The sequence below is a fragment of the Ochotona princeps genome, chromosome 15 (genome assembly GCF_030435755.1).
Source record: "Ochotona princeps isolate mOchPri1 chromosome 15, mOchPri1.hap1, whole genome shotgun sequence".
In the NCBI taxonomy this organism is placed as follows: domain Eukaryota; kingdom Metazoa; phylum Chordata; class Mammalia; order Lagomorpha; family Ochotonidae; genus Ochotona; species Ochotona princeps.
Window position 1 is genome coordinate 17355385 of NC_080846.1, and position 12910 is coordinate 17368294.

The 12910-nt window shown below is 48.8% G+C and overlaps 1 protein-coding gene across 1 annotated transcript; it reads left to right on the forward strand.

The window, feature by feature from the left end:
• The first annotated feature begins 1411 nt into the window (after positions 1-1411).
• INHBC (inhibin subunit beta C) lies at positions 1412-9581 on the forward strand. The gene is made up of 2 exons (XM_004582940.2): positions 1412-2145; positions 8823-9581. Exons 1-2 carry the CDS (start codon positions 1833-1835, stop codon positions 9563-9565), a joined length of 1056 nt encoding a protein of 351 aa, XP_004582997.2. The 5' UTR covers positions 1412-1832; the 3' UTR covers positions 9566-9581.
• The last annotated feature ends 3329 nt before the right edge of the window (positions 9582-12910 follow it).

The window sequence follows — 12910 nt, forward strand, 5'->3', positions numbered from 1 at the left end:
GAAGATGGTCCAGGTTCTTGGAGCCCCTACACTCACATAGCAGACCCAGATGAAGTTCCTGGCATCTAGCTTTGGCCTGGCTTGGCCCTGACCATTGTGGACACTTGGGGAGTGAACCAGTGGGTAGAGGACACCTCTCTGTCTCTCTGTCCATCTTTCCCTCTAAATAAATAAATAAGGTTCAAGCACCTGCATTACAGATCCCTGAGCCTGTGCAGTAATGACCTGTGGCAGAGAGAATTTGCTAAGTGACTATACTAGAGAGGTCACTAAGAGCATCTAGGAAAAGCAAATCCAGAAGGGCAACTATTGGACAAACTTCTTGGTCACATGCAGAGATGAGGGGACTCCTGTCCTCAAACTTGAGGGCAGGACTCATACATAAACTTTTATTAAGCACTTACTATCTGCTGGTTATTATTCTAAGTGCTTTATAGACCCTAATGAATAATCATTACAAATCTATAATTCCATATTCAAAATCGTTAGGGTTAATAGTCATGTTTCAAAATGCAACTAAAAAAAATGAAGTTTTAGAAAGGTACAGATCTAGTAAATGTTCTGTCATTTTCCCATTTCCACAATGAAGAAACCAAATTCAGGAACTTCCCTGGGAGACACCAAGTTAGTAAGAGAAAGAGGCAGAAGCTTAACTGAAACTGGCTGACAAGCCTGTGCTCCTGTCCCTTCCCCACATGGGAAAGTCCTGCTGTGGGAGCTGAAGTTTGGTGGTCAAGGTTCACCCCCTGGGGCCCTTGCTGGATAGAGCTCAGAAAGCTGAGACATCTCAGGCATCTTCTCCTGGTCACAGACCCAGAACAGTGAGCACGTCTCGATCCACAGCTTCGGTGACGATGCAGACAAACCAAGGTCCTTCCCTTCCTCTTCCTGTGCCTTCAGAATGGATGGTTTTGAACTCTGCTAGGCAAAACCCAATGGGTTGGGCAGAGCGCAATAGCGTAGCAGTTAAAGTCCTCGCCTTGAATGCGCTGGGATCCCATATGGGCGCCGGTTCTAATCCCAGCAGCTCCACTTCCCATCCACCTCCCTGCTTGTGGTCTGGGAAAGCAGTTGAGGACGGCCCAGAGCATTGGGACCCTGCACCCACGTGGGAGATCTGGAAAGAAGTTCCTGGCTCTTGGCACCAGCTGTTGTGGTCACTTGGGGAGTGAGCCATCGGACGGAAGATCTTCCTCTCTGTCTGTCCTCCTCTCTGTACATCTGCCTTTCCAATAAAAATAAATAAATAAATCTTAAAAAAAAAAACCAGTGGGTCATTAGCAAAGATGACTTGTAATGACAGCCTCAGAGAGGAGGAAGAAGGGAGGTGGGGTTTGAAAATCTCTGAGCAAGGAGAAATGCAACTGTAAATGACCCTTGTGACAGTGACATAAAAGACCCCTTCATCACCAGCTGAAAACCTCTGGCTCCCTGGACCATCACCACCACCATCACCCCCAGGCTTCCCATCTGCCAGTGATGTGAGGAAGAATTTCAATTCTAACCTTTGTCCTCAGACCTGACAGCCCACATGGAGGACAGCTGTCTTCCAACATTCACTCAGGGACATTTCTTTCCCCCACACCAACCAATCTCTTCTCCCATCCTCCACTCTGGACTTTCACTGACTTTCTGCCAAATTCCACCTGTGACTGGAAACGTTTACATGTCAGATGTTTGGCTGCTCTATGCCCTCCACTAAGAAGTCATGCCAGCTGGACACACACTCCTTCCCAGGGCCCCTGAAAACCAGAACAGAGTTGATATCACTGCTCTTAAGACCCTGAACTGTGGGTTTGTATCACTTAAGAAGATACTTCCCTCTCCCAGCCATGAGCTTGTCATTGTTCCTGATCTTTCTGTGCCTGACTCTGGCTACAGCAGCCACTCACAGAGGTGGCGATCAATGTCCAGCCTGTGGGGGGCCTGCCTTGGACCTTGAGAGCCAGCGGGACTTGCTTCTCAACCTGGCCAAGAGAAGCATCTTGAACAAGCTGCACCTCAACCAGCGCCCGGTCCTGAGGCGGCCAGTGTCCCGAGCGACTCTGAGAACTGCCCTCCAGCGCCTCCAGGAGTCCCTATGGCGTGCACCTCTGGAGGACAGCAGGGCACAGGAGTATGAGATCATCAGCTTCGCTGAGACAGGTGGGTTCCCCGTCTGTAACTCTTCCCCAGAATCTCATCCCTTCAGGAAAGGGTACACTACCTCTGCAACCTGTGTCCTGATTCCTGCCCCCAAACCGTGAGACTCTGGCCTCCCACCCAGCCTGCAATCTTCTCACAGGCACTCACCTTCCAGCTCTTCTAATAGCTTATGCCTGACCAATGAGCAGTGGGATATTGGTGAGCTTTGTTTCTATTGAGATTCCCCTGTCCTCATCTCCTGCTCTTCCTGCACAACCCACAGATTTTCCTGGGCTGCAGGTGAGAGCTCTTCCGTTTCACAGCTCTGTTCACCTTAGAAGCTTGAGTCAGACATGGTGGGAAAATTGATACTACAAAAATTGGTAAACATTACAGATGAGGAACTTTTATTGTATCCTGAATCTGGACTTTAGTATTTTCTTCCCCATCTCACCTCCTAGACCAGCTGTCAAACATTAACCAACATACTTCTGATCGATTCTTAAAAATAGAAGTTTTCTGCTTGCCATAACGTAGCAGACAATGCAAAGATGGACAGGTTAACCATAATAAAACATTCCTGTTCAAAGCAGGGTATGCAAGAGCAGGAGCCAACAGAGTAGTCACTGATACATAAAAATACTGCCATCTATCCAGCAAGTTTGTCATTCTGCACCAAATCCAGAATCCACTGGTTAGGGCCTCGTTCTCCCGAGTTGTATTTTCCTATGGCTCACCACTTTTCTCCTAGGCGTCTGGACCCACCCTCTTAGGCCCTTGCCTCTCCACCTCCTGACACATCTTTTTTTTTTTTTTTTTTTTTTTTAAGTAAGAAATGATTTGTGGCTTTGAGTAAATAAACTTCTCAGTATGCTTCCTGTCCAGCCCTCTTCCCCTGTCCCCTGCACTGCCCCCCCCCAAAAAAAGAGTGAACGCCCATGATCTTTCCGGTCTTAATGGTTTCTGTTCCAAACCTGTTTGCGTCCAAACTGGTGCTGTTCTCAACTTGAGAATTCTCTTTAGAACCTCATGGGCTTTCTGAATGATCCATTGCAGTCTATGAAACAGCAGGCACCCCCGCCACCGCCCAAATAGGACAGACCCTTCCTTAAGCTACAAGTCAGCATGCAGGACAGCACCCTGAAGATTCTTAGAAACCCCTTTGTCTAGTTGAGAGGATCTACAGAATCTCACCCTAAATTTTAGCTCTCAATGAATTGCCCAATCGTGACAAATGGATTTCAGGTTTGATCTCTCCGACCAGGCTGTATTTCACTGCCAGTGTCCTGAATTTGAGAGAGAGGAAGAATGAAAAGGCGTTTTTAAATTTTTCAACCTAGCAAGTCCTTTTAGAAATATTTCCTCTAAATTCTGCTTGAAAATTGAACAATTCCTTTTTTAGTTCATCTTTCTCCTGAAATGCCTTCCCCTAGGAAGCTAAAATAAGGCAATTGGCATTTCCAGCATTCCGCCAGGAAAGAGCTCTAGCTACATTCACAACTTGGTTAGCTACCTTCTCTGGCTCCCGAGCCACCGCAGGCGATAGCCAACACAGCCCTCAGGTCCCTCTTTTTCCTGCTTCCAGAGGCAGTTGGCTCCCTGCTTGCTTCCTTCGCAAACAATCTCTCCTCTGCCCTAACCTCTGCCAGCCATTCAGGCCCAGAACCACTGCCAATGCTGCCTTCCCTGTTGTGGTGGCAGCCCACTTCTGATACTAATTTCCTCTTCTGTTATCTATAATGGAACACTAGCCGCAAGCCTGCAGCATACTAGTGCAGACTCCTCTTGAGATAGCCCCATGGCTTATCAGAGCACCTGGGTGTGAGTCTCAGCTCTGCTTCCAATCTCAGCTTCCTTCCAAAGTGCACCATGGAATATAGCCAGTAGTGGCTCAAGGATTTGGATCCTGGATTGAGATCCGGGCTTCTGGCTTCAGCCTGGCCCGGTGCTCCCTGTTGCAGACATTTGGGGAGTGAATCAGTGAATAGAAGATCTGTCAATATCTCTGTTTCTCTCTACCTTACAACTAAAACAAATAACTAGCTGAAATGTATGTGTATGTATTTGTAGATAAATAAATGTATGTATATATGTTAAAAATACCAAACAAAAGTGCTTAAGGCAAGAATTACATTCTTACAATATTATGACTTGGGTGGTCTTCTTTGGACAGTTCTCTCACATGAAAAGCGATTGGGGTCATTCATGGAACTGCTCTCAGGAAGGGCTAGGATATCCAAAGTCTTTGTTTACAAGGCTTTTCATCATTTATTAGCCTTGCCTGTGTTTCTTTCTTTTTTAAATATATATGAAAGGCAGAAAGATAAGTAAAGAAAGCTCTCAACCACTAATTCACGCTCCAAATGCCTGCAACAGCCAGGAGCCAGAGACACAATCCAGTCTCTCTCAAAGATGGCAGAAATTCAGTCATTTGAGCCATCACCACTGCATGCCAGGGTCTGTGTTGGCAGGAAGCTGGAGTCAGGAGTCAAAGCCAGGAACTAAACCCGATGTGAGATGTGGGTGTCACAGAACATTTTATTGTGGTTGTTTTTATTACTTCAGGTCTGTTTTAAGTGTACTGGTGTGGGATTTTTACTTTTTTTTTTTAAGATTTTTTTATTTTATTGGAAAGGCAGATGTACAGACAGGAGGACAGACAGAGAGGAAGATCTTCTGTCTGATGATTCACTCCCCAAGTGGCCACAACGACTGGTGCTGCGCCGATCCGAAGCCAGAAGCCAGGAACTTCTTTCCGGGTGGGTGAAGGGTCCCAAGGCTTTGGGCTGTCCTCGACTGCTTTCCCAGGCCACAAGCAGGGAGCTGGATGGGAAGTGGAGCTGCCGGGATTAGAACCGGCGCCCATATGGGATCCCAGTGCATTCAATACGAGGACCTTAACCATTACGCTATCGTGTCGGGCCCAGGATTTTTACTTTTAAATTTTTATTTACTGGGGCTAACGCCATGGGGTGGCAAGCTAAGCCTCTGCTTATGGTGCCAATATCCATATGGGTGTCAATTCAAATCCTGGCTGCTCCACTTCCCATCCAGCTCCCTGCTTGTGGCCTAGGAAAGCAGTTAAGGACGGCCTAAAGCCTTGGGATACTGCGCCCATGTGGGAAACCCAGAGGAAACTCCTGGCTCCAGATTGACTCAGCTCTGGCTGTTGTGGCCATTTGAGGAATAAACCAGTGGATGGAAAATACTTCTGTCTCTCTTTCTGTCTATAATCTGCCTTTCCGATAAGAATAAATAATCTTAAAAAAAGAAAAAAAGGTGGGGGGGGTCCCGACATGATAACCTAGTGGCTAAATCTGTGCTTTATATCTTCCAGGATCCCATACGGGCACCAGTCCATATACTAGCTGCTCTACTTCAGCAGTAGAGCACCCAACACAACAAACGTGTGCTTAGGTGCTTTGTTATCTAATTACTACATTCTATCTTAATGTAGACTTTATAAAAAGTTTTTATTCCTTTTCATTGTAAAGTCAGATCCACATAGAGAAGGAGAGACAAAGAGGAAGATCTCAGCTTGTTCACTCTCCAAGTGGCCACAATGGCCAGAGCCCAATCCGAAGCCAAGAGCTAGGAGCCTCTTCTGGGCTTCCCACATGGGTGCAGGGTCCCAAGGCTTTGGCTCATCCTCAACTGCTCTCCCAGGCCACAAGCAGGGAGCTGGATGAGAAGTGGGGCTGCTAGGATTAGAACCGGCACCCATATGGGATCCTGGCACGTGCAAGGCTAGGGCCTTAGCCAATAGGTTATCATGCCAGCCCCAGCACACAAGTCTTTCATGTAAAGGGGTCAAATTGCATCCAGTTATCAGTGGGAAACCATCAGAGGGCTTAAAGCCATGAAGACAAAACTGATCAGATTTATATAGTAAAAAGATTAAGCTCAGAACAGGTGGTGTTATATCGGGGGCTAAGCTGTAACTTGGGACACTCACATCCTGTCTCAAGAGTACCTGGTTTGGGCCCGGCACAATGACCCAGTGGCTAAATCCTCACCTTGCACACCCGGGATCCCATATGGGTGCCAGTTCGTGTCCTAGCTGCTCCATTTCCCATCCAGTTCCTTATTTGTGGCCTGCAAAAGCAAGGTTGTGTGTCAGACTGATGTGTTGTAGATGAGGTGAAAGAAAAGAAATTATATTATGAATCGGAGGTAGAGCTGATACTTTGAGATAATTTTTCAAAGGAAGAGGTGAGAGTAATAAAAGTTGCAGTGAAAGTAATACATGTATAAGGAAGGATAAAGTTGGAGGAGGAACAGATTTGGGTTGGGGAGATAAATTTAGAACATGAAAAGTTTGAGATATCACTGGATGTTCAAGTAGAATAGTGTAAGAGTAAATGGTATACAGCGGGGAGCCCAAGGAGAGGTCAGAGCCAGGGATATGAACGTGTACTTGTTTTTCAGAGTTACCATCATGTAGATGAAAGTGAAAGGCATGAGAACTGATGAGTTCAGCATGGGGGAGTACAGCTGGAGAAGAGACGGGAACTTGGGACCTCCAACACTGAGAGGCCAGGCGAAGGGAAAAGAACTGTCAGTAAAAGAGACAAAGATGGACTGGCCAATGTCATTAAAACCAAGAGAAGGAAATATTTAAGAAGGATGGAGTGCTTAACTATGTCAAACACCGCTTCAAGGTCAAGTAAGATATGGCTGATTTTGACAAGAGCCATTACAGTAGAGGGAATAAGAAATATATAATGAAAATGTCTCAGTAGAGCAGATGAAAGATGGTGAGGTGAAATCAGGCAGTAGTCATTGAGACAGAAAGAAATGCAGACTTTTTAGAGCCGTGTCAATGAGATGCTGAATGAAGAGTGAAGCAGGGTTTCTAGAGATGATGTTCGGGGTGGGGGGGGGGGTGCGTAAAACCAACTTTTGTCTTCCATTCTGCATGAAAGGCAGAGAGATAGATATTCAATTCACTGATGTACTTCCCCAGTGCTGGGTCACACCGAAAGAGGAGCTCAACTCAGACCCCATCTTCTTCAGGAGTGTCAGGGACCCAATGACTGGAACCAGCACCTGCTGCCTCCAAGGAGGAAAACCAGCAGGAAGCTGGATCAGAAACAGAAAATCGGGGATCTTGATATGGGATAAGAGTGTCCCAAGAGGGCAACTTCAGCTGCTGTTCCAGATGTCCACTCACTACTAGTCCTGAGAAAGAGGAATGTATGTATGTGTGTGTGTGCACATGCATGCACACGTGTAGGAAGGTAAACAATGTTTTGTGGGTTGGGACAGACTGATTTTAATATGCTGACAGAATTTTTATGTTGCAAAAGTAAGTAGTTAGAAGTTCAGGATTGAGGCATAGTGACTACAAAATTCGTATGTCCAGTAGAAATATTCAAAACTACCTGGACCAGGGCCTGGCACGATAGCCTCATGGCTAAGGTCCTCGCCTTGCATGTGGTGGGATCCCATATGGACACTGGTTTGCATCCCTGCTGCTCCACTTCCCAGCTCCCTGCTGGTGGCCTGGGAAAGCAGTAGAGGACGGCCCAAAGCCTTGGGACCCTGCATCCACATGGGAGACGCAGAAGAGGTTCCTGGCTCCTGGCTTCAGATTGGCTCAGCTTTAGCCATTGCAGCCACTTGGGGAGTAAACAAGCCGATGGAGGATCTTCCTCTCTGTCTCTCCTCCTCTCTGTGTATCTGACTTTCCAATAAAAATTAAATCTTAAAAAAAAAAAAAAACCTATCTGGATCAAATATACAGATTTAGGGATCATCAGCATAAAGCTGGTGCTGGCCAACCATCAATGCTGCTAAGAGCCCCCCTCAGTGTAGAATAATAGGAAATGAAGGCTAAAGAGAGACCTTGGAGTGGCAATTGATACAGCAGATAAGATGCCACCCTATATCGGAGGACCTAGGTTTGAGTCCTTTTTCAGCTTCTGATTCTAGCTTTCTGCTAACACATACCCTGAGAGGCAATAGTGGTAGCTCAAGAACTTAAGTCTCCACCACCTTCATGGGAGACCTGGCCCAAGTTCCAGGCTCCTGGATTTGTCCTTTCCCAGCCTTAGCTGTTGTGGGCATTTGGGAGAATGAACCTGCGATGGAAGTTGTCTCTCTCACTCCTTTTCAAATAAATAAAATATTTCAGAAATGATTGCAGAGAACTCTTGCCTCGTAGGGTTGGTCAAAGAGAGGAAAAACAGCAGGGAAAATCAAGGAAGAATCTTAATTGCATCATGGAAGCATGAGAGGAGCAAGTCTCTAAAAGGCAAAGGTAGCCAACAAGACTTTCTAAGTCCCTTCTGTGCAGCTGTCACAGCAAACCCCACACCAAGTCAGTTACAATGAACAAAAACCTTCTTAAGCCCGCGGTTCTGGGGGCAGGGAGTCCAAGATTTGGTGCCAGCATCTGACAAGCGGCCATGGTGGAAGGACAAAGGGCAAGGGGGTTTGAAGGGCTTGTTTTCTGAAGAACTCACTCTTGAGAGGCGGGTTCGCATTCTTTCACAAAGGAAGGATCCCCATGACCTAAACACCTCCTGAAGTCCTGTCACTTGGGATTCAGTTTCCAAACCCATAAACTTTAGGGAACCCATTCAAACTATATAGCAAGTGTCTGAGAGAGTTAAAGAACACAGAAAATGCAGAGCAGGTGGTAGGTAGGACTGACATGGGGACAACCGCAATGATAAGGTTTGTTGTATCCACAGGCCTGTCCAACATGAACCAGACTCGTCTTGATTTCCGCTTCTCTAACAAAACGGTGGCTGGCGTGGAGGTCCAGCAGGCCAGCCTCACTTTCTTCGTGCAGCTCCCTCTCAATACCACCAGGACTCCAAGAATGAGGGTATTTGTGCTAAGCTTACGAGACACCAACCTCACTTGGGCTACCCAGCACCTGATGGAAATTAGTGCCAGTGGTTGGCACCAGCTCCTGCTGGGACCCGAGGCTCAAGCTGCTTGCAGTCAAGGGCACCTGTCGTTGGAATTGATACCTGAAGGCCAAGTCGCTCAGGGCTCTATCACCCTGGGTGGGGCTGCTCACAAGCCTTTCGTGGCAGCCCGAGTGAGAGTCAGGGGCAGACACCGGATCCAGCGACGAGGCCTCGACTGCCAGGGTGGGACCAGGATGTGCTGTCGACAAGCATTCTTTGTGGACTTCCGTGAAATTGGTTGGCATGACTGGATCATCCAACCTGAGGGCTACGTCATGAACTTCTGCACAGGACAGTGCCCACTGCATGTGGCAGGCATGCCTGGCATCACTGCCTCCTTTCACACTGCAGTGCTTAATTTGCTGAAGGCCAACACAGCGGCAGGCACCGCTGGCAGAGGCTCATGCTGTGTGCCCACAGCATGGCGGCCCCTGTCCCTGCTGTACTACGATAGGGACAGCAACATTGTCAAGACAGACATACCCGACATGGTGGTCGAGGCCTGTGGCTGCAGCTAGGCTACGTGGGCTGTGATTGTCAGCCACACCCTCACAGAGGGTGCCTCTCTCACAGAGGGTGCCTCTCTCACAGAGGCTATATTCCCCCAGGTGCCAATGACCCCACATTGTGCATCTAAGGAAAACCGCGGGGCCGTGTTCGTGGTCACTAGCCTCTCCCTTCGGGCACAATCCATCCAGCAAGTCCCACATGCCCACTCACATCCAAGAGTCCTGCTGCACCTGCAGCATGAGCAATGCCGTCTGGCTCCCAAGCAAAGACACTTTGAATTCATCCTTAATCAGCCCCAAACCCATCCGGCCTCCCTGCCCTGTCCGCCAGCAATCCCCTTAATCCCACTCCAGTCCCTCCTCCTGATTGTTTTGGATCTCTAGAGCCATCCCTACCTTGGATTCACCAAAGATTTGATCATCCTCCAAGTGGGGCTCATTGCCTGTGAGTCTTAAACTCTTTCAGTCCTGCTGGCTTGCCTAGGTGGGCTGCTAATGTTCTCTCTGCTTGCCTGCAACCACTCTATGTCCTTCTCTGTGTCCTGGGGAGCTGGCTTATCCAAGCCATGGCAGCTGAGATCCCCTGTCCAGGGGCTTCCTGTTGGGTTTAATTAAGAGGAGATCCAGGCAGGAGGCCACAGGATAGGTAGGGTATGTCTTATTCTTGTCCCCTCTCTGTCTATATGACTATGACTGTGTTGTATCCCCCTGTTGCTCCTATCTGGCTGCCCACTGCCATGGCTCTGGCTTCACCTGGGTTGACAGTGCTGCTCACACCAGGGCATCCTAAAGGCTTTCCACTCTTCCTTGTCCCTGGGTGCCTATACACACACACACACACACACGATGGCTCCTTATTCCTGCCCCCACTCTGTAACAAGTCCCTGCACCAAGTCCTCCTGATGAAGAAGAACAGACAGCTGAGAGAGGTCCCCAGTCTCCAGCTGACACACCAAGTGACCCAGAACCCATCTTCCCTGCCCATTCTGCTGGTCCTTCACATGGTCTCCTCAGACCTGGCACTTGGATTCAACTCCTCCTTGAGGCCCCCTCAGATCCTCTCCATCGCCCCAGCGCCTTTTCTGACTGCCTCACAGCTCATACAGACCTAAGTTTCACCTCCGCCCTCACTCCAGCCACTGAGACATGCAGTCAGTCACCAAGCATGCTAACAGGGTGCTGGCACACATGTGCTCGGAGCCATCAGCCCCCTTTGAGGCTAGCAGTTGGCAACTTCTTCTGCTTTCTGTCATCCATCTCCAAGGCTCTGGCTAGGAATCCTGTTTGCAAGCCACAGCTGGACAGGACTGAGGGAATGGGAAGGCCTAGGATGAGGATCGAGGTGGCATTTTCTGGAGACAAGGTCCTCTTCAAACCTTGGGCTCGCTTCCCCCACCAGCCATTCCCTGAGCCTGGACAGCCCTAAAGCACAAGATCAATATCGTCTGCAGCCCAAGGCCAGGTTTGCGCAAAATCCCTGTGTCCCCAGGGGGACGTGATGTCTATGTTTGCTCATCATATAACCCCCTCCTAGCAGGGTAAGAGTCCCCGGCCTGGACGTGCTAGAGGAGAGCATGGGAAAGTGACCTCCCAGGGGACTGAGCTGTGCAGCAGTCAGAGGTGGCTCACCTGTGACTTGAGGAGTCCATTCTCTAAGGAGGGTTTCTGGGGGCACCCTTGCAACCTCACTCAGCTCCTTTCCATCTGACCTCCTTCCCTCCGGTGACAATGGCTTTAGCCCCAGGGACTGGCTTAAGATGAAATGAGACACAAACCTGGTGGGCATAATTTAAAGGAGAGGACAATAATAATAATAAAATAAAAATAAGTCATACCTCAAGATAAATAATATTGAATGCAATATTTTAAAATCAAAATTAATGCAAAAATCCATGGCTAGTAAAACAGCAGGTTTCCCCACCACCACCCCCCTTTTTTAGCACTGTCTTTTATAAAAAAGGGAAAGAATGGGTAATGGGTTTGCCTTCCTCCTGATGTTTTCCTTCAGACCCGGCTAAGCCCCACTTCAGGACACCTTCTGACTTTTCTCAGCTGGGCCAGGTAAGCTCTGGCATTCTTACAAATTCCTCAGCCACCCCCAAGCCTGTAGCTACCCCCAGCCCCCAGCCAGGGCAGGCAGGGAGGCAGATGGCTGGGGTATTTATAACCTGGGAGCACTTCTTGGGGAAAGTGACTAAGATGCTAAGAGCATATTTATAGCTGAGTTCTGACGTAAGTGTCAGTGGGGAGGTAGGGCCAGGCCAGGCACAGCAGCCAGGCAGTGGGAAGAGCTGGAAATTGGGAGCACCTGACAGAGAAGGTGTACGTGTCGGCGGGGAGGGGCTGGAAGGGGGGTGGAATTGGGGTCGATGTCTCCCTCAGCCACTTTCTCCTTCTGCTTCTGTCTGCTGGCATCTGCAGGGAAGCCCTCCGCTGCGAAGTCCTGGGCAAATTCACCTACTTGGCAGCCGATGTTCCAGCCCCAGCAGTTCATAGAACTGTCACCCACCAGTCCTGAGCCACAGAAAGGGAGCTGGGAGCTGGAGAGAGCGCCATGCAGAGGCTTCAGATGTGTTTCAGGACCTGCCTGAAGCAAAGGCAGGATCCACAGAAGCTTCTGAAAGTTTCAATGTCCCTGCCACATGTTGCCCTGAGTTCCTGGCAGGAGCCTGACACTCATCAGCAAACGCCACTGCCATGGTGTCACGGTCGTGAAGTCCAAAGGCAAAGGCATGATGTGCTTCCCGGGAATGGTCTCTGGTGCCTGGCTGTGGGAAGGCAGGAAGAGCAGAGCAGCCAGCTACTCTTTTTGTCCCACAATTGCCCTTCATTCCTAATGCAGTCGCTTGCTTCTCCCTGGGAAGCTGTGGTCAACCCAAGCCAGCTGCTGTCTGGAGGCACAGCACTGCCACATGGTGGACACTGCTGGTACTGAGGCCCAGCCTTCAAAGTGCCCACCACCTCCCTAGTGCCCAGTCATTAGGATGTTGCTTAGGGCACCCAAATCCCGTATCGGAATGCCTAGGTCTAAGGCCCGTCTCTGGCCCAGATTCAACTTCCTGATGAATGCACACTCTGGGAAACAGTAGGTGATGGTTCAAGTATTTGGGTCTCTGCCACCCATATAGGGGACCTGGACTGTGTTTCAGGCTCCTGGCTTTGGCTTGACCCAGCCCCACTTGTTGTAGGCATTTGGGAAATAAACTGGTGCCTGAAAGACTTGTCTGACTCTGTGTCTCCCCCTTCTATCTTTCTATCTCTCAAATAAAATGAGAAGCAAAAAAGAAAAAAGAAAAAAAGAAAAAAGTCCAGCACAGTAGCCTAGTGGCTGAAGTCCTCACCTTGCATGTGCCT